General features: G+C 38.9%; 1 protein-coding gene across 7 annotated transcripts in view; it reads right to left on the bottom strand.

Moving 5' to 3' along the window:
* Nucleotides 1-2,354: 2,354 nt before the first annotated feature.
* ARHGAP6 (Rho GTPase activating protein 6) overlaps nucleotides 2,355-21,343 on the bottom strand; it is a 302,474-nt gene continuing 283,485 nt past the window's right edge. For all 7 annotated transcript variants that reach the window (XM_048931252.1, XM_048931278.1, XM_048931270.1 and 4 more), the window contains 5 exons: nucleotides 18,054-18,233; nucleotides 13,895-13,992; nucleotides 7,657-7,919; nucleotides 6,146-6,226; nucleotides 2,355-5,313 (listed from right to left, as the gene is read on the bottom strand). In XM_048931252.1, coding sequence (XP_048787209.1) covers nucleotides 4,607-5,313; nucleotides 6,146-6,226; nucleotides 7,657-7,919; nucleotides 13,895-13,992; nucleotides 18,054-18,233 — 1,329 coding nt within the window. In that variant the 3' untranslated portion in view covers nucleotides 2,355-4,606. The remainder of the gene's footprint in view (nucleotides 5,314-6,145; nucleotides 6,227-7,656; nucleotides 7,920-13,894; nucleotides 13,993-18,053; nucleotides 18,234-21,343) is intronic.

Here is a 21,343-nt window from a genome sequence, read left to right as displayed (position 1 = left end):
GGTGTCGTAAAAGGGCATGCTGATGTCAAGATTCCCTTTAATACAACATCACCATTGCTTTGCGGATCTGTGAGGCTACAGCATCATACAATGATGACACTCTTTTCTTGTTTTGAGAATTAATTCAAAGGAAAAGGAAAACAAGAGGCAGAGAGAGTACAGGGACACTCATGCCCTGTACATTTCTGAGAGAAGAAAGAAGTTCCTGACCCTCCACCACACTACCAGCACCACATAAGATAGTGATCTCTAGGAAGGCTAGAATTGAAGATTTTGATCCCATGTCATGCTATAATGTGATGGAAAGCACAAGAAACAGCAAGGCAGCAAAGTCCTATGCTACAGTAAGTGAGAATAAACCCAAATACAATAGCCATAAACACAGAAACAAAGCAAAAATATTGCTTACCCTTAAGAGGCCTCAGGTATGCAGGGATCTCCAGCAAGAAAACTTTGCCTCCACTGTCAACCCTTATGAGGCCTGGGAAGGGGTGGATCCTGGCTCCACCCCTTCTGGTCACTCAGGTGCATTGCATGCACCTGAGCTCCCCTGGGTTGTCTTTGCCTTCCCACCAGGTGTGCAATCACTGTTTCAAGCCATCACTTTGTATTTCTGCTACATCCTGCTTCTTGTGAAACAACAACAAACTGTGTGCTGGGGGGTTGGGGTGGGAAAATAGAAGATGCAACAAGAAATGTTAGCCCATTTTTCCACGTCAGGTCAATTGCACAGAAGTTTTAAGTGACATTAAACGGATACGTTAACATCCTGTGCTCCTGATGTACACAACAGGGCAGTTGAGATTTTTCAGGCATCCATGCCAGTAGCTGAGTTTGTGTAGGTTTGTAACACTCTCAAGTGCTTGGCCAGGCTGTTGCCTACAAATGTAAGTGGCAAGCTCTGTGCTTTCATCAGTTATTTAAACAGGCTAACAGAAGGCTGCTGCTAGAGGAGACAGTCAGTTTCATCCTTCCTCCTCAATCATCTCTGACCTTTCCTTCTGTGCCCACCACTTGTGAAAATCACTGAGCTACCTGAATTTTATCTCCATGTTGTACAGAGCAATTTTCAGCTGCAGCAACAAGCCCTGGGATTCCTGCCACAACTCCAGAAGCTGATGGGAGGGAGGGAAGGGTTGGGGAAGAAGATACAACTTTTCCCCCAGCAGCAGAGCACAGTCTTGGTCCCATCTTGTTTTCAGGAATAGAAGCAGAAGTAAAATACTATTCTAATTTTTTCATTTTTCCTTGGCTCAGAGGATTCCCACCACATTTGCTTTGTATCTAGAGCTGCACTGATTGCTCTCATTTTCTTGTTCCTACAATGGAAGAGAGGAGCAACCCCTCTAAACTGGAAGTAACGCTTCACAGCCATGTAATCCTCTTTTGAAGTTCAAGACAGACATCAAAATAAATCCCATCACTGATTTCATCCTGGAATGAAAAGTATCCAAGTCCTCAGCAGGCTTCCCTTGCTGATGTTGTATCACCCAAAATAAAAGCCTGAGCTTCCAGGTTACTCAAGTTTTCATTGCTTTGCCTTCCTACCACCTTGGTTATCTTTCTGTAGCTGAAGACACCAACACTGATACAGACATGTACACAGAGCATGAACTTTCAACAGGGACTGGGTCCAGCAGCACTCTTGTAGTGGGGGCTCTTCATTACAAACTTTACACTTTCCCTTTCTTACACTGTGGCAGTAAGAATCCTCTCACTTCAGCCTCAAACACTCCAGTAGTTTCTGGACCATCTAATGGAGAGAGGGCCTTACAAATCACCCCCGTAATTCAGTTACTTAGTTCTGTTTTCCACATCTATCTATTCCTCCTATGTTTCAGATGCTAAAAGTTACAATAAAGGTTTCCTTCTCAGAATGTTTCAAACAGTTAACTGGTGTTTTGGTTTTTTTTTCTCCTTTGTTTTGATCTTTGGTATTTTGGGGAGCAGGAGGACTTGGAGGTGAAGGAGAGCATTGCACATCTGCCACATCATTCAATAGACTTTTCAAATGTTATTTTCTTGTCAAAGTATTTTGCCCAAGTCTAACAATTTTTCAGCCTCCAGCTAAAGTGAAGGAAGGGGCTTTTGCTCTGTCCCAGCCCTATTCCTTACACACACATAGCAAACTGTTAACTTCCCCAAATCCACTGAAATGAAGGCAACCAGAATAAACTTACTGTTGAAACAGAGAAGTGTTAGATCTTACCTATCTACATAACAGGTACAAATTAAAACCACTGCATCCTTAACTTGCTTGTGATATTTTACTCTGTAGTATTCAAGTGAAAATAGCAGACAGAAATGATTCATTCTGAGTCAGAGTTATTTTTAAATCATCAGAATTTATTCTGTATGATTTCTTCCATGCAATTGTATACTGAAATGTGGGCAGATGCATTGTCCTTCGGCAGTGGTTTGCTTTTTTTTCCCCATTTTTGCATATATACCAAATAGATGCTAATATATACCTATGTACACATCTACATAGAGAGAGGCACTGGCAAATAGGAATCTTTTTATGAAGCTAGATAGCCATTAGACAACTTGCTAAAAGTGATAGAAATGTGCAGATGCTGCTATATGTAGAAAGGGAATTAAAATGAAGTACATCTTCTACAGCAGGGTTTGCACAATGCCTGTTTTTTAGAACTGCTAGGGAGCATTAATTCTCTGTAGCAAGTATGCATCAAACCTGGGACAATACTGAGGCAAGATCAAATGATGACAATTGCTTGTGAGAACTCTTTTATTGTCCTTGCTTGTATTCCACTACTTATCTTTTAAACTTAGATAACTCTATTTTTTCCTTTTTTTTTCTTTTGGTAATAAATTGTCATAGAGGTGCTGCAACAAGCTACACACAAGAATCTTTTCCTATCAACTCTAGCATCAAGGGACAGAGCTGAGATACATTCTGAACACTATTCCATATTCCTATAAAAGAGTCAGCCAGTGAGACAGCACAGTGACAGCCAGAGGCAAAATCCTCCCCTTTATACCTGGATTGGTGCCGTTATCACTTCACTTGGGAATATGGCAACGGGTAGGCTCCCTGTAGGATGGATTTTAAGCCCAGAACATAGGTAAAACCTGGGATTTAAGTCATTAATGAAAGTGATCTTTAAGTGCCCTTAGCCTTTTAGATGTTTTTGGCAGAGACACTCTGGAATACAATAAAAACACATCAATTTTTACAGAAACTTTACTTCAAAACAAAAAAGGAAAGAGCAAAAATATGCTCATTGTTTTGTTCAGCCTTTTATTCCACCGTTATGGCACAAGATAGAACTTAAAGACAACATCACTGAATACGTCTTCAACGTCATTAAGACTAATAAGTTTTATAAAATTCTTTTGATATGATACACTTTCCCTTATCAAGTGATAATAGAATTTCCTCTAGAATACTGAAGTACATTGCCACCTGCTGGCCAGAAATGCTTTTGCAATTTGAAAACAATGACATTTGACAACGCAACATACAGTTATCAAAGAAGTACTAATGACCCAGGCTTTGGCACAATATTTATAGAAACACAGCTGTGAACTTCTCATATTCACTTCCAAAATTCAGTGTGACCCCCTTTTGCAAATATCTCCGTCTCTATTTCTGCTTTGTCTAACTTTCTTCACAATGAAGCCTTGTTATTTTAAAGGAAAAGCCATATTCTTTCTCTACCGTTACACAACTCAACTTATTGGGATTGGTTTTCTAAAATTTCGATTCCAGTTCATTGTTTTAGAACAATATATAAAGTCATACATTTATAAATATATATATTATATCCTGTATACATAACATTGTTTTTCCTCTAGACAGGTAGGGCAGACCTTTGTGCTACATCTTTCATTGGTTTAGGCACGGCCTTGTTCTTATTTGATTCCCCAAACCACTTCCTCCAAGAATCTAATAAAAAATATTTTTAACACTTACCTTGTATCAAATTCTAATTTTGTTTGCAAATATATTTATAAGAAAAAAAATATTTGGTATTCCCCCCCTCCCAGTCACTACTACCCTTATAAAATATATGGCTTTTCATGTTCCACTCTATTCTAGTGTTTTTCAATAGGCAGTGAAAAGAAGGACGACGTTCCCCTTTAGGTTTTTTTCCCAAGCACAGAAACCAGCTTGTGCACTTCCTATAGAACTCCAATGCGTATGACGGTAATGTAAGTGCAGTGATTTTTATAAAAGCAGTCACGGTCGATTGACATCTGTATATGAAAACATAATATATGATTATCATACAATACCCATTACAGAATATACAATCATCAAACTGCAGATATATAAATACATTTTAGCCACATCAAAGCAACAGTTTTATCTTATAAACAGCGTATGTATGCATACAGGGTTATCGGACTAACATTTCCATCTTCTTCTTTTCTCACAAGCTTGCTGAAAAACAGGAACATACTGTATTTGTAAATAGACTGCTTGCCAGTGCTGTTAGGAAATTAAAGTGAACGAGATTTTAAAAAATTATATGTAACTTATTCGGTAGAAAACGAACAAGCACCCCCCAGTTTTCCAATATCATCACTGTTTTCCTATGAGAGGGAGCAAAGGTGCGAGCGGCAGTTCCGTGGAGTCTGATCATACAAGGGTCTCTGGGAGGGCATCAGGGTTATCAGCTGATAAAAGCTCCCAAATTTGCCACCTCTCTCTTTGCCAATCGTGCCAGTCTGGCTCTGAAACATTTTTACTGTTCTGACTGCGAGCCGCCGTCGAATAGATGTGACCTGCTTGGGTGTGCGGGGCCGGGCGCTCCTGCTTGGAGACGGCCTGCTCGGGGGCTTTGGCCACAGGCCCTCCAGCTGCTCTGGTCCCTGCACTTTTGTCATGGCGCTGAAGTCTCCACAAAGAGTGCAACGTTGAAGAAACGCTCGATCGCTGCGACAACGCAGAGCTTGCTTTGGGCTGCCCAGGGTACGGAGGGGGTGGCCTCTCTTTGCTGTAGGAGGGCTTAGCCGTGCTCTGCGAGCAACCCGCGTGCGAGTCATGCTCAGTGAGGTCCTCCACACTGCTTAAAGTCAAGTGCCGCTCCGACTTGGAGCGTGACTGGTCCAAACACCTTCCTCCGGCTTCGATGTGCGGGTTACTGCATACCCGAGACATGGCAGGCTGGAGCTGGCACTCGGGAATGGCGGCAGTTGTCTGACTCCTGCGCATGACTTGCCTGCCATGATCCAGTTCGGAGGAGCTGCCCTGCCACCGAGGAGAATATATGGAGAGGTTCCCTTGTGAAAGAGAGCACTGTCCAGGCCGCAGCAAGCTGCTTTCGTAAATGTTTCCGTAAGAACCTGGGGGACAAAGTAAGAAAGATGTCAGTCTGCAGTCATTTACATAGCATTCTACAAGTCACTGCTTTTTCCTTGTATCATATCACAAAGAGAGATAGGGATTTTTATCTCCAGGCTATGCAATTAAAGGTTTAACAGCCCCACCACTGCCTGAACCTGGGGACACGGAGCAAGAGCCTTGCATTTATTTTTCAGGCTATCAGACTGAGGATGGAGCCAGGCTCTTACCAGTAGTGCCCAGTGCCAGGAAGGGAGGCAATGGGCAAAAACTAGAACACAGAGGTTCCTTCTGAACACCAGGAAATACTTCTGTGCTGGGTAGGTGATGGAGGTGATGGAGCAGTGGCTCAGGCTGCCCAGAGGCTGTGCAGTTTCCTTGGATGGCTCCTCTGTGAAGCAGGTCCAGATGGGAGGAATACCATAGGCAGAACAGGGCAGTGACTTGTCAAGACCATGTGGGCCACCAGCAGGACCAGAGTCCAGAGCTGCAGCTTCACGGGCTGTGCTCATGCCACTTCTGCAGACACTTCCAAGTGTCCACTGTGTTCACCTTCCACAGTGAGTTTCAGAACTATTCAAAATTGTTTTTGAAGTAACTTGAAAATGATTTTTAAAATTGTCTTCTAATAATTTAAAATGCTGCCACATTTGTAAAATCCTTGTGCTTTTCTTCATTTGATTGAACAGCAAACTTTTAAGTCAGTGGTTTACATACACATTTAACTCTTGGCAACATGAGCTGTCCTACTAATTTCACTGTGATTTCTCAAAACCCAGAAAGTGCTTCTGCCTTTGTTAGCTTTGGGCTTAAAAGTTCTGAGAAAGTTCTGACCTGCAATGCCTGTGTCTTTGCAGCCACTTTTCAGTGTTGAATGCCAGGTTCCCCAGATATCAAAATGATCTTCTGAGACATCTAAATAGCAAGAAGAGTAAGAAGAAAAGGATGAATTAATTAACTCATTATTTAGAAATATGTAAATGGAGTAGTAAATTAAATTTGCATAAACCTTTACACAAAGTTGTATATATCAGAGTTATCAACGTCTGCTAGCATTGGGCTCATTGTGCACTAGCACAAACAGACCAAGCGTATGCACTTACTGTTTCAAGCTCAGATCCTGTGAATGAATTTAGTGAACTTTGTATGAGCGGAACACCTAAATTTGCTGATAGAATGAAATTTTGTTTGTCCTCTGCTTTATTGAAGAATGGAGGCTTTGGATAAGAACAGGATGATTAGGCCAAAAGAAGTTAGTTAGTTCATGTGCTTCCCAAAGAGAAAGAATGGCAAAGCTCCTGCAAGGAAGTGCTGTCACAAAATAGATTTAACAAAAGGCACATACCAGGCCTCATGCTGAATTCTAATCTTTCTGTACCATTTTCTAATTCCATCTGGCAGAAAGAAATTTTGTAATTCTTTACAGTTTGCTATCATTGTGATACATTTAAAGTCCAAAGAATGGTTAATATGATGAAACTTTGTGTCATTTCTTGTTCACAACTTAGCGGGAATCTATCCACGTTTTGAAACCAGTTCACAGATTTAGATGCTGAACACAGAAGAAAAATGCCCAATGGCATTTACAAAGCTTACCACTGGGATAGTAGTCTAAATGCCATTAATTCCATATGGAATTAACTGCCTAACCACTACTTCTGAAATAATACTACCAAACAGCTCTCTGTACCTCTAAACACTGAAATTCCTTTAAGTTTGGCTCGTTATTCGTATATTTCATGAAAGTAACTGTTAACATTTTTTGACATTTTTAAATGAAAGTAGCTGGCAGAGCTGGTGAGCTATCAGCTTTAATAAGAGTTCTTTACAGAAGAAATAATTCAGGTGTGCACTCCCTAGACAGGTATGGAAACTATGGATCCCCGTGCTGGTACTGCTAGGTGTGTTATTGGTAAAAGACATAAAGCTGTGCAGCTCAGCTGTGTTCTCCAGTGCAAAGCAGTTGAAGTCATTCTTTTCAACTGCACAAAATTTACAGCTTGACATCTTAAACTCAGACTTTTCCAAAAGCTGGGGCATAGCACTGCAGGTATTACAGTCCTGGCAAACAGAACTAGAAAGAACAGTCTTTAGCATGCTCAGAAAAAGGTTGAAAAGCTGGACGTAAAGAGTTCCTTTTCCTATACAATAGCTCCAAGTTTTGACAAATGCCACACTAAAACCACCCCTGACAGCTGGCTGAGCTAAGGTCAGTCATTACCTGTGGGGCTGTTACACTACAACAAACTCAAGTCCTGATAGATGATAATAGAGTGCAGACACTTTTCAGCTACATCAGAAACCCCTGTCAGTCACTTAGAATGAGGAACACGAGGAGGATATACCTTTTCCAGCCTGTGATGCAGAAGAATTCTCCTTTGTTTTAGGCTGCAAATGAGCACCCAGTGCGTACTGTTCCTGTGCTCTGTACGGCTTATCTGGGCTGTGTGCAACTTCTTCTTGTGCTGCCATCAGCGAGCGCTCAGACAGTACGGGGGAGTTGTTGTCGTACGGGGAGACATCTCCGCTTGAAGCTTTGTTGGAGTCTGTGGAAGAGTGCCTTTCTCCCGTGGAGTAGGAACCTTCTGACCGCAGCATCTCAGGGCTTCTGGGAAAAGTTGTTAAATAAATGAGGTTAATAAAAAATGCTTCATGTTCACAGCAACGCGTGCACTTTGACGTCACACAAATAAAATAAAATGCAACTGTATGGTCACAACTGCTGAAATGAAAACACTGCGGAAGCAGTAGAAATGAATTCTCCATGAGTAAAACTTATGCCATGAAGCAGCCAGTAGGGGCCACTAAAAATCAAAAGATGCTGCTTTCAAGAACGAAAACAATAAAAACCAAACGCTGCACAGTTTGTCACAGGAAATTAAACAGTGAATCAATTCCTTATGTTACCTTGACCATTCTGCTTGTTGCAACAATAAATCTGAGGGCACGATAGGGAAGATTAGTTTGATGATAAGCAGTATGCTAAAATAACTTGTTCCGTTTTACAGTAATATACAGTCAGTGAAAGCCAATACTTTGCTCATCTCTCGCACTGTAGGCAGGACCCTCTTCTGGAGGCATCCAGAGGTAAATATTCTATGGAGGACCAGCCGTATCTCTATCATATTTCCGATGGAGGCAGCAAACAACTGGCTTTAATTTTGACTCAAAATAAGCAAAGCCCCCAACAAAAACTACATCCCAAGCTCAGAGAGAAACCTCTCATTTTTAAGGTGTGTTGAAAACATAGAGGATTTCTCATATTGTTACAGTTTATACTAAGCAGACAGGAGACAATCTGTGAGCACACAGAACATCCCAAATAATATGGAGAAGTCCTCTGCAACCATACTTTATCCCTGTCAGTTGCCCCTCACTTGCATTTTTGTTACTCATCTTTCATTTCTCTGAACCTCGATCTGTGTTTCTTAGATGCTAATCTTTCATCTGCTCTTGTCTTGAGTCAAACTCCTTTTATCAGTGACCTCACATTAATATTTGCTGTAATTGTACATGTTATGACAGAGGGTCCTTCTTGTCATGTATACTGAGAATGATCAGCCTTTCTTAGAGCTAAATCCAAAGATGGCTTAAACCGAGCGAGCAACTAAAGCACATTATTCATTATGGAACAATAACCCTCTTTCTAGACAAATGAAGTAAAACTGAAGAAGGAAAATAAAAAAACACACGGGTAACACAGGCCAACCGCAGCAAACTGAAGCTCGATACACTGATACTGACACACCTTAATACCACTTTCAAGCTGTTTCTTTCCCCCTCATTGATTTACGAGTGCTATATCTTGAACTATAGAACATATACACTCAACATTATGATTAGCATGTTTTGCAATACTTAATTTTTTTCTCAGTGTAAATGGAGACATAAAGTGTTGGGATTTAATTATGCTTTCTCCTAGTTACCCCCCAGCAAAGAAACCAACACCAAGCTGACTCTGAGGCTTAATCACGGCCAACTTACAAAATGGGAGCTGCCATTTGGCTAAATAGTACTGCTCCAGGCTTCCCAGAATGGCTGGCACAGTAATGTTGGAGAATCATTAAAAAGAAATTGTAAATCATGTTCTCAGATGTGTAGCTTCCTAGCTGAAGATGAAGACAGGGTGAATAAATCTACAGCTACTGAAGAATTGTTACGTACTTTATTTACATACTTTAAGTTTCTAAAATGCTATCACAAAATAAACTCCTTCCTCTTTTTTTTTTTTGTTTGTTCCTTATTACTCCCTCTCTCTCCTCTGAATTCTAAAAAAAAAACCCAAAGCTGTGCAGTAAATGTGAGTCAAAATGAGATCCATTTAAGTAATGTTTTGAGAGCCTTTGAAGAGTCAGAAAGACCTGAGAGAAAAGGGGAGCAGTGTAGCTATCTGTAGATTTCCTGTGACTGAACGTCTTTCTCTTCAGCTTTCTAGACTGAGCGTCATCTAAACCTCATCCTGTTAACATAAAGACATACTTAACACTAACACTGACAGCAGGAAGGTTTGTCACATGTACATCTTTGCAGGACCAAAACCTAACTGCGTTGCACAGGGCAAAGAAGGAGGTCTAGCCCTGCATAGCAATGGCAAGGTAACACAAGGAATGAGGGCAAAGGGAAATGCAAACAAAGGATGTGGGAACAAAAACTTGAGCTTTGTGAAACACCAATTTAATGTCTTACCTTCAGTGACCTCTTATAGTCTATCTTGTCTCAAGACAGAGCTCCTGATAAAAATGTACTTAAATGGAAACTGTCAAGCCTTTGAAAACTTCAAGCTTCTAACCTCATTTACAGTTTCTGCTAGTAAACTCACACAATTATTTATACCTAATATCATATTCAAATTTGTTTAGGAAAAAAAAAAGGTTTTAAAAACAAAAGAAAATGCCTGTAGACTAAGATTATTACTGTAAGAAACTTTAAAAATGGATTGAATACTTTGAAGCTGTAAATTGATCTCATACATTTGCTTTACTTACATAATTTTAAGATGCTATTTAAGAACAAAAAAACTTTGGCTCACACCAAATAAAGAACGAACTCCCATATATTCCTTAAAACAAAAATTTTGTATCTGCTTGGTTTACAGTTTGAGTTCATTAGCAATCAGAAATTTACTAAAATTCAGAATTCATCTTCACTTGAATGGCTGTGAGACTGTCTACCCACACACTGGGGAGAAAAATACAGAAGCAAAGTAAATCCTGCATGGGGTACACACTCACCTATATGCAGTCTTTGAATAGTAGATTATGTATTACCAAATGTCAGAAATGGGAAAGCAAGTAAAATATTTTCTGCAGGTTTTGAACTACATTAAGGAAAAGATTTAAGAAGTGGTGAAGTATCCCCATCTGACTGAAAGGTGTGAAAGCTGCAAAAAGAACCTATAACATATTGGTTCAAAAATACTGTCGAGTTTTCCTTTTTAACTGGCATCCTTCTGTGTTTAAGTTATCCACCAGAGTCTAGCAGTATGAGTGACTTGCAAAAATTTTAGTAACAGTAATTACTTCCATGGAGGACATTCCTACATTTCCAATGGAGCCTCGGTCATCAAAACAGGAAATCTCATTTCAGTTTTGGCAGAAATCCTTTTCTGCAATACCTGAATGCTTCTGAGAGGAAAACCAATTATATGAAGAGGCAAACCATACGAAGTGCAATGACCTGGTAGCATGAAAAAGCAATTTCCATATACATCTGAGGTACCACCAACAAAACAGCTTCTTACAGGACCGGTTGCTACTGTAACAGGATGGAGAACTCAATGATTCAGGAAGCTTTTGCAGCTCTGTACATGAACATACTGTATGGCCTATTGTATGGCCTCATCTTGGATGCCACAGGTTAAGGTGGATTAAAACCTATCATCACCATCCAAAACACTTGAAAATTCTATGCATTTAAAACACACTTACTCTAAAATTACTCCAAGCCACATTTGCTCTATTTGCTAACCTCGATAAGTGATAAATACTCATAAGAAACATTTTATTTTTGTCTTAAAGATTCTTCATCTTACAGCTGGAAACTGCAATTCCATTGTCATTGTCAAGCCAACATACAAAAAAAGTTAAGTCATCCACAAAAGCAGCCTTCATAATTGCTGCCACTGGTAATTAGTGCTTTACCACAACCATGTTCCATAAAGTCCCTGACACACCATTCATGATGCTCAACTCTTAAGAGAACTGAAAGATGAGGAACATCTCATTTGTCCTCCTTGGAGAAGGAAAAGAAATTGTGTTTTCTGTCAGATTAGAGTGAAGAAAGCATTTGCAATGGCCTCAAAAGCAGAGATGAGAGAGCAATTGCAGTAACAGGACCTTCAGAGCAAGTAATATGACATTAAAATCTTGAAGTTGATTTCACACACTAAATTACACAGCCAACTAGCTTTTCTGATGAAGATTCCCTCGAGAATATCTAAAGTTTTCTGTTCCATGGATCCAAATTTGGAATGTCATGTCAATAAAATTCCAAGAGCTGTATGGACATATGTTGGATAGTCATTGCAATGAAATCAAGGCAAGTATCTCCTTGTTTTCTGCTGCCTCACACTTCTTACAGAATAGATAACCAACAAATGCATTGCCTCAAAGTCAGTATTATGCCCTGAAGAAAATCAATCTCTTAAGAGCATCACACTCTGAGCAATAACACTGAGCAACATTCCCTCTAATTTCGTGGAATATCTTAACCAAGAAGTTGTAATGACAGTGAAAACATGTTTCATTAATGTTAAGAATAAATCACTCATATGATATCAGAGTAAAAGACAAATGAGAAATTGTTTTTCCCATCTCAGTGATACTTCACCTGCCCACTACTAAAAATACAATACATTGGTAGTAGCGTAGCCATAATGTTCCTGTTTGGATTAGTAACCTTTTCTTACAAAGCTGGTCTATGGTGACCAGCTGTCCACAAAACATCTGTTTCTTCCTGTAGGTGTGCATGTTGGCTGAAAATTAAGGATGCTCATGGAAAGGTCAATCAACTTAAAATAAACAGGATCTAACAATAAAATGTTTCACTCACAGTTATTTGTAACATAAACTTATGCTCAATTAGTATGTGAATGCACATGTGAGATACAATTTTACGACTATTATATAGATTGTGAACTCCACCATGAAGGTTTTCACTGTGTGAAATACATACATATAATATGATGATTTCAAACTGTGGACTTAAAGAAAGAAGCCTCTACAGAGTATCATATTATTACTATATGTCATGTGATTTGCGGTCTTGGCCTATGTGAATGTGAAACAACTAAAATGTGAAACAACTGTAAAAGACGTCTAAAGTAACAAATTACTTGGCATTTACTGTGAACTAAATACATACATGGCTAGTTGCTGTCAGTCAGATCACATTAAATGAAATTATTTCTTAACTGCAGTACACTATAGAAACACAGACAATTATCACAGATCAGATGATATGTGACAATTTGCTTGTGTTATGTGTTCATGTGGCTAAACTAATGAACTAGTAACATCCTTTATAACACATGATATATTCCACATGTTGTTTTTTTTTCCAATTTTTGTAATTGAAGTAGCCTTTTCCCCCAATGTATTAATTGTACTTTTTCTTTCATACATCTTCCTTTCAAGCTATGCACACCATTACAGTACTGTCAAAAGTACAATGTTCAGAGGGAGAGAAAAACAAAAACATAGCTAACTGTACAGTTTCCATTTTAATTATAGTTTAAATGCACTAGGCACTTCCCACACACACACAGGAAGACAAAGTCTAATCTGTTGCAGAGACCCTAGCATCTAGGAAACCTCTTAAAAATGACTTAAAGCAAGCTGATCAAATTTTGTAATTTTGAGAGTCTGGCATATTGGGATTCACTAAAATAAAGGCAATGACTGTGTAATCCCATGAGAAAGCCAGGGGTCCTGTTAATCCAAATGTACAAAGTCATAGCGTTAAGGCACATGAGTGAAAGCAAACATAAAGCACACACAAAGTTGGAATATGTTATGTACCATAACCGCAATAGTGACTGGTGTGATTCTTTTTCTCTTCAGATATTTCACAAAGTATTCGATTAAATAATATCCAAAGAATTTTCATAAGCCTGCTGTTGCAACAATTGACGTGTTTACAATGCCCTACCTAGTTCACAAGTGTATACGATAGAAAAAGAACAACAAACTGGTCAAACAGTTAGCCGTGATTGTATTAAGGCACTCTGGGGTGTTTCCACTTCCTCTTACTGAAGACTACAATAAACCCAAGACACGAACCAGCCAATCACTAGAATACATCCTGCCAGATAATAGTGCACTGAATACTTTTATGTACATCTCATTCTGTCCTCTGCAGCAGAACACAATCTTTTCTTTGAACCAGGAAAACAAGACTTGTCTTTAGAAAACACTGTACAGGAGTCGTAATTTCTTTGGCAGAGTCTGTTTAATGTGGAGGATTTCTCTACTCCACTGTAGACAGTGCAGAAGAGCTGCGGAAAACCACAACCTTTAGAACACTTCCAAGGGGAGATAGAAATTCCCAGCGGAAACAAGGATGATGAAAGAACTAATTACTCACGATGACTGGGAAGCTTTCCTCCTCAACAAATAGTCCACAACATCTGGGTCAGTCTCTAATAGGCTAATAAGCACTTCATTCTGTAGATCAGGGGAAACCTATGAAGAAAACAAAAAATAATTAACTGGAGATAAACATTCCTTCCACATACATTCATTTTGGTATAATGCTTAATCTGCAAGATCAAGTACAATTACACTTATAAAGAGTACATAAAACAAATATTCAGATGCTGCCACTTAAAAGACATTTCATATAACAGATGAAAGTAGGACTGAGGACCACTTTGCTCAAAGGCAAATGCTGATTACTGTTGAATATCCTATTGGTATCCAGTTGAGTATTATAACAACAGTGGGATTATTCATGTACTGCAGTCACAAAAGCCCCAGTTTAAGGTCCTTATCTTACATCTCCAATCAAAGATCTGGAGATACTTAAAAATTTCAATTCCAAGCAACTGTGTATCACCTGTTTCTGAAATAACACAAGATGTAATTACACAGGAAGGAAAATGTTTCTTCACATATTCCATGGCATTTAATTTATTTATATCCCTCTCACACAGAAATTTCATGGTAAGAGCTCTATCTCTGAAGTTCTTCCGTTGTCCATTCTTCCATTTCAGTGATAGAGGTAAACATGAAATCTTCAGATATCTGGATGGCCAAATTCTAGGATCTAGAAGAACTTAAATTCTGCTTAGGGCCTGATTCATGACAGGTATTGCTGCAGGCAAGACAATCTCAGCAAGGGGTCATCAACTGTGCAATCTGCTTGTGGATGCAATTTGTCAGAGCCTATATCTTTTGACCTTCAGGTCACACTGCATGGGCCATTTATTCTCCCCGGCATTTACTGGGAAATAGGAATAGAATTACTAATAGATTCCTCAGGGGAATACCTCAGTTTGGAAGGAACATATTTAAGAAGTCAAGTAACAGAAAAGACATATTACTTTGATAAAGGAAATAATCTGAAAATAAATGAAGATGGTCATCATTTAATTCAAATTGACTCAAATTGTTTATGAAAAAATTGTGTGAGTATGACTTTCTTTTAAAAAATTACTTTTGACTTCTAAGCTGGAAAAATTTCTTAACAACGGGCAATCATATACTAGTCTTTAAATAAATTATCTTATCTTTATAGTAATACGTTTTTGAAAACCTGGTGCTGTGTGATTTTTCAGTTCAGACAGCCTTTTTATACAGTAGAACTCAATCCAGACAAAATCTGAGTGAAGCAGGTTTCAGGCCTTTCTGCATTTAACTTACTATTCACCTTAGATTCAAGTTGTTAAACATGTAAGAATCCACTGAGAGGAATTCATCTGAAAGCAATTTCTATCAGTTTGATTAACTAACTTGGAAGTGTAGAAACAATATGTGTGTAAACAAATTTATATTTATAGAGAATTACTATATGGACATCTCAGGAAGATGACAGAGCTGACATTATTGAAGTAACTGCTTAGCTGGCAATTACGGCTGAGTAGGTGCATGAGAACTTGAAGTTAAGGGACAGAAGGGTAAGGTAAGGACATGCAGAAGCCAAGGCATCACTGAAATAACTGCATCTGTTCAGCAGTCCTTGAGATGCCAGTTGAGATGCCAGGACTGATCAGAAGGCTTGAGGCTGTCAGGAGATAATTTTGAGATATTAGGGCATCACAGCTACTGAGGCATAGAAGGGCGGAGGGACCCTTACAGTTGTTGTCCCTGGATACTGAAGTGTCACAGAAAGGCAGTGTGTAAGTGCCTCTTCTGTGGTGAAACCATAGCAGCCTCTAACAATAAAAATAATAAATTTCAGACTCTGCATACTGCTTCTTTGCAGGAGGGATGGATTTAGGCACTAGGCAACATAACTGCATGGCAGAGCTGCTAAAAGCATAACCTCTCTTCTTCATCCTCCATGCCAACCCAAAGCCAATGAGGGAAAGGGTGGTCGAGTTCAGCTTCCCTGGATTCAACTGCTGGGCACTGTTCAGAGACTAGCAAAAAGCAGCACATTGAACATTCCAGCAACACGTACTAATGCATCTCTAAGACTCACTGAAATGGATAGTAATTGGATATTAAAGTCATTAACATCTATGAAGTAAGGGTAGTAGTGTATCTTCTATGCTATATCCATATTTGCATATTACTAACGTTAATGATAAGCAAAGCACAAAAACACGTTGGCATCAATACACTATATGTTATTGCTGTAGCTGGATCCTCATGTCCAGATGTTTTTCTCTTTTTAAATAGCACAAATGTTAAGTATAAACAGAAGTCCTGGTTTGGCTCCACTCGGATAGATTTACAAAATGAATTGTTGCTGCCTGATTTCAAATGATCAGAATTATACTACAGTATAATGTATGAGTATTTTCATTTCTATGCATCAATTACCAAAGGATGCACTGGGTTAATTATCTTCAGAATACACGAAGTTCCTCTGTGCTGCCTAGGAGAACATGCAAAAGTTGAAAGCAAACCCTAGGATAAGCTTTGTAAAACAGTAGCAGTCAGCAATTTGCCAGTTCTACAAATCAAATATCATGTGCGATTCTAGACATTACTCCTGAGAAAACAGAGAGATCTTGCCATACTATTTGTTAAGCAGTGGGAATGGGCAGAGTAAAAGCACCCAGAGATGCTCATCTGTAAGGAATTTCTGTAAATTTTACATCAACACTCTTTCAGCTTTCAGGAGAGCATCTGTGATAGGTTTGATTCTCTCTCACATGCAGCTAACCTTTCATTCTGAAATCTGATTTTAAACTCCCTCTACTATCTGAGAGTCTGCTCTAAAGAACAAAGAAAGCTTCTCTTTTTTTCAACACTGCAGTTAACTTTCAGCTATAAATTCAAGCACTGAAAAGGTAAAGGAATAAATCTGTCAAAATGAAAAGACATCATAGGTAAGGTTAGCCTAATCCTAAACCCTGCTATTTCCACACTGAACATGTGTCTGAAGTATGATGTGCTGTGCCGTAAAGTGTTCTTAAAGAAGAATAACAGTGAGATATTTCAAGTATTGCAGGTGTTCTTATTCAAGTATTATTTAAAACTAGTTAGTGCCATCCATGCTCTGGGCAACAGAACTTCTCACAAGTTCTCACAAGAACAGAACCTGTTTCCTGACTTTCTTCTCACGCTTTGGAAGGAAAAACAGCACCTAAAGTTTCCTCAAACTGTGAAAAGCATTAAAAAAAGAAAGAGAGAAAGAGAGGAGGGAAGAGAGGAAGAGAGAAAGGAAGGGAGGAAGCCACAACAAACCAAGCCATTTTCATTTTTTTAAGATTTCCTTTTTTTTTTTTTGTCAGGACATTTATTTCTACTACAATGAAGATGGGATGGTGCCCATCAACTGGCTTCTGCTACCCTAGAGTAGAGCTCTCTGCCTTAGGCACAAATCATGCAAAACTTACCTATGATTTCATAGACTGAAAAAGACAAGGTCAGAGAATGAACTGATCAGGTAACTGCTAGGCTTTATCAATGTATTTTAACTAAATTGCATCTTCAGCAGGCAATAATATATAGGAATTATTTGTTCAAAACATGCCCTATCAAAGGTCATTGTCCTTTCCATGAGGAACATCCTTGCTTCAGCAAGAGAATAGAAAAGTACTCAGGAATAACACACATTCATGCTTCACTCCTCTTAGCCAAATGACAAGTAAGAAAACTTTGTCTTTTCTTCCCATATGACCAACAAGAAAGAAGTCTTTGACAGGGAAAGTTGTTCCTTTAACCAAGGATCTCTTTTCCTTTCAGTAAAATTAATTAATTTCTAACCCTGAAAGGTGAAAGGCCATTTTCAGTCTCATCTTTAGAACTAGTGAGAAATGATACCACCTGGTTTAGTGTTCAATTAAATAACCATCTCCATCAATCATTCCCACAGACAAAGAAATCTTCTAAGGAAGATATTCTTATCTACATAGAAACCATTCCTAGCAAGATGTACTTACAAATTTTCAGTATTATTGCTGAAAAGCATTAGCCTTGACAGAAGGCTACTTTGTTTATTAATACAAGTCAAGCTTAATTTAATGCAGTTTCCACAGTTTATTTCATCTTTGTGGTTTCTAATACCAACCTGGTATTTCCTCATTTAACTTAAAAATGCCTGGAAGTAACATAGAGAAACATCCACATACCATAAAAAGGGCTTCATAGTTTTCAATCATCTTTTGTACAACAGCTATGATAGCAGTACTCTCTTCTGCTCGAGCTGAACTCTGAACTGTGAATTCTTTGTCTGTAGATTTCTGCTTGTGCAACAGGTTAGGGCCAAAGATAGTAGCCAGGTTAAGTGATGTCATTTTGTTCCCAGTAACCTGGAAAACAGAAAATAAATGAAGTAGGGGCTCCCAGGATCTAATGATATACGATATAGATCAGAGAGAGATACATGCATACTCACAAATCCACGCACACAAGACATTTAGCAGATAGTTTATTCATCAAAATAAAAGAGTGCCAGTCAAACATTTAACCATTTTCAGAAATGCTGAAAGACTTTGTTTGGACATCCCTGCTAGAAGCTCTGTGGATTTTCTAGACGGATTTGCGAATGAACTGGAGGACAAGAGGGAGAAAGTGCTGTCTGCCCTTAATTTCCTGTCAGCTTGACAATGGCATACTTCATCTGAACTCAGGGAAGTCTCTTCCTACCTCAATTCCTTACCATATCACCACCTCTTCAGACCACATACCACAGGCAGTTACTTCTTCCACTAGCACTCATGATATGAAGTAGACACAGTGAAGAAAAGCAGAATTTTGCAAGTTCAAACAGTTAAGTGGTTTGGATACTTGAGGATTATGCTCATTGTTTTTATTAGTGTTTTTCTATTTTTTTTCTTGTTTCCTAGAACATGCTAAATATTTACTTTTTAAACCAATTTTTAGTTTCTTTTTATTTTTTACTTTCTTTTGCATCTCCATATCTGTGCTTAACAAAGCAGTAGTAACTTGACTTTGGAAGAAGTGGAAGGATAGACACCAATACAGAAACAATCTGAAATATATGTCATACAGGTTATTAAATCAAGATATTCATTGTCAAGCTTGTGAGTAGACTACTTTTTCCCCATCCTATTCTTTTAAGAGAGAAAAAGCAAGCATTATGTGCTTCCTTTCTGTCTCCACTTGATTGCTATTCTGGGAATGCAGAAGATGATGCCAGACTATATAAGAATGCAAGTGAAGTTTGTCAGTTGAACCAGTTTTTCTTGCAGGCTTTTTTTTAAGAAAACAGATATCATATGCATTATTTTTTCATTTGCTTCAATTACATTTGAACTAATGAATAAAAAAAAGGACAGAATGAGCACAGAATGGGCACAGAAAGAGGAAGAAAAACAGCCCTTCATGAAATGAGTGGTACCAAATGAATCCTTTAAAATAGTTAGGTGTGGGTTTTTTTGGTAGATGACATACACTGAATGTTCCAATTGAATTTACAACTGTACACTGACTACTCTTGTTGGGCTTTCTTGTTTTTGTTTTTAATTTTTAATTTTTAATTTTATTTTATTTTATTTTATTTTTTTTATACAGAGCTCAACAGGTAGCACATAGCTGGCAGTAAAAAACAGAATTTCCATTTATTGTTGGGACCACTATTTAATCTCAGAAAGATACCTGCAACAAGCAGATGCATGGGCAGCTACAATGAACGTGCTGACTGTTTATAGAGACTTGCCCCAGTGTAATAATGCTTAAACACTCCCTGTGCACACCACAGAGCACACAGATGTTCCTGGGTGACCTAGTTTTTAACTAGTGTCAGAGTACTGAGCCACCAAGGATGCACAGGCACGTGGTGCTTTGAGAGAGCCAAGGGCAGCCCCTGGCTGTGCCCCCATCTGCATATGCAGGCTGTCTGTACAGCGCGTCTTTTCTTAAGGGCAGCTTCAGGGCATTCCTTTAAAAAATGGTGTAAACATTCCCAATTAAATTAGCTGGATGAGTCACTTTAATAAAGTTAGTCATCTATCTCTGTATCTGTGAGAGAAGGGCTTTTGAAAGAAATCATGAGGAAGGGACTGTGTGCCAAAGCTTGCCTGTTTTCATTCCAATGATAGCAGCCTATAAAATATTTTCTTTTGCCCCATATGCCTTTATTCACTTAATTATTAATGAACAGCTGAAGATATTGTGAGCAGAATGCTGTATTATCTGTAAAAGATATCCAATTGCACATAATATTCCTGATGGATGCTTACAATACTGCCAAGATGGCTCACCTAAATTTGCCTTGCCAAAATACCTTTAGCAGAGCTGATGTGCTCTTAAGGAGAATGAAAATGCTTTTATTACAACAGTTTTACTAGACTCACTCTCTTAAGCAGCATCAGCCTTTAGCCTTGTATTAAGATCCTCTTGAGGATGTTCCTGAACCAACAGGAAACCCTCTGCTGGAGGCAGGGGCCTCAGCTGGCTTATGTACACGTTGTTTTTAAGCACAGTAAAATTGTTACAGGCTGCTCTTTTTAAGTGCCTTCCATTAAGGTGGTACAGTTGTCTATCAATGTATTGCTGAGGATAGAAATAATAGCATTTGAAAGGCTCGGAAAAAGGCTCATACAGCACATTTGAAGTTAGGACTTCTCATAAGAGTTACAGAATCATTAAGGTTGGAAAAGACCAATAAGATCATCCAGTCCAACCATCAAACTTCAGGCAATTCTACCGTCAAACTTCAGGCAAACTTCAGGCAGAAATTCAGCAAAAGACAGTTTCATGGTGCCTATTCTTAAATACCAACCAACTCCAAAAAGCATCCAAAGAAGCGAGGAGGAGTTTCAGCAGTGTCAGAAGTAGCCTCAGAAGTAATCTCTGTTGCATTTCAGAGGAATGAGAAATCCTTTCCACAAAAAAACGGGCACAATTTTGCCAAGCCTGCCAATTTTGACAGGCTGTATCCATCTCTCATTCAAAGATAACACAGTTGCCACCTTTTGCAGAGCAGCACAGTAGTTCAAACATTTTCCTGGCAGAAAATGGGAAGGCTGGATTTTCAGATCTTCCCTAGTGTGACTGTTCAGATGCATATGTGTCAATGCTCAGAAGTACTACAGCGGATATTAGGAAAAAAATATTGTCCAAAAGAGTGGTGAGGCAGTGGCACAGGCTATCCAGGGAGGTGGTGGAGTCACCATCCCTGGAGGTGTTCAAAACAAGTGTAGATGTGGGGGGACGTGGTTAGTGGGCATGGTGCGATGGGTTAGTGGTTGGACTTGTTGATTTTAGAGGCCTTTTCCAACCTTAATGATTCCATTCCATGATTTTTAGTACACCACAGCTATGGGTATTATCTCTGGAGATGGCTGCATTCTACTCTCTTCAGTGAATGCAACCACAAGATGGCCAGTAGAAAAACTGACAAAGACAGATCCTAATTTCAAATAGTGATTAGGTTTACCAGACAGAAGGGCACAGC

This window comes from Lagopus muta, chromosome 1 (genome assembly GCF_023343835.1).
Source record: "Lagopus muta isolate bLagMut1 chromosome 1, bLagMut1 primary, whole genome shotgun sequence".
Lineage (NCBI taxonomy): Eukaryota > Metazoa > Chordata > Aves > Galliformes > Phasianidae > Lagopus > Lagopus muta.
The sequence above is the reverse complement of the archived record's forward strand: the minus strand, read 5'-3'. Positions and strand labels throughout refer to the sequence as shown.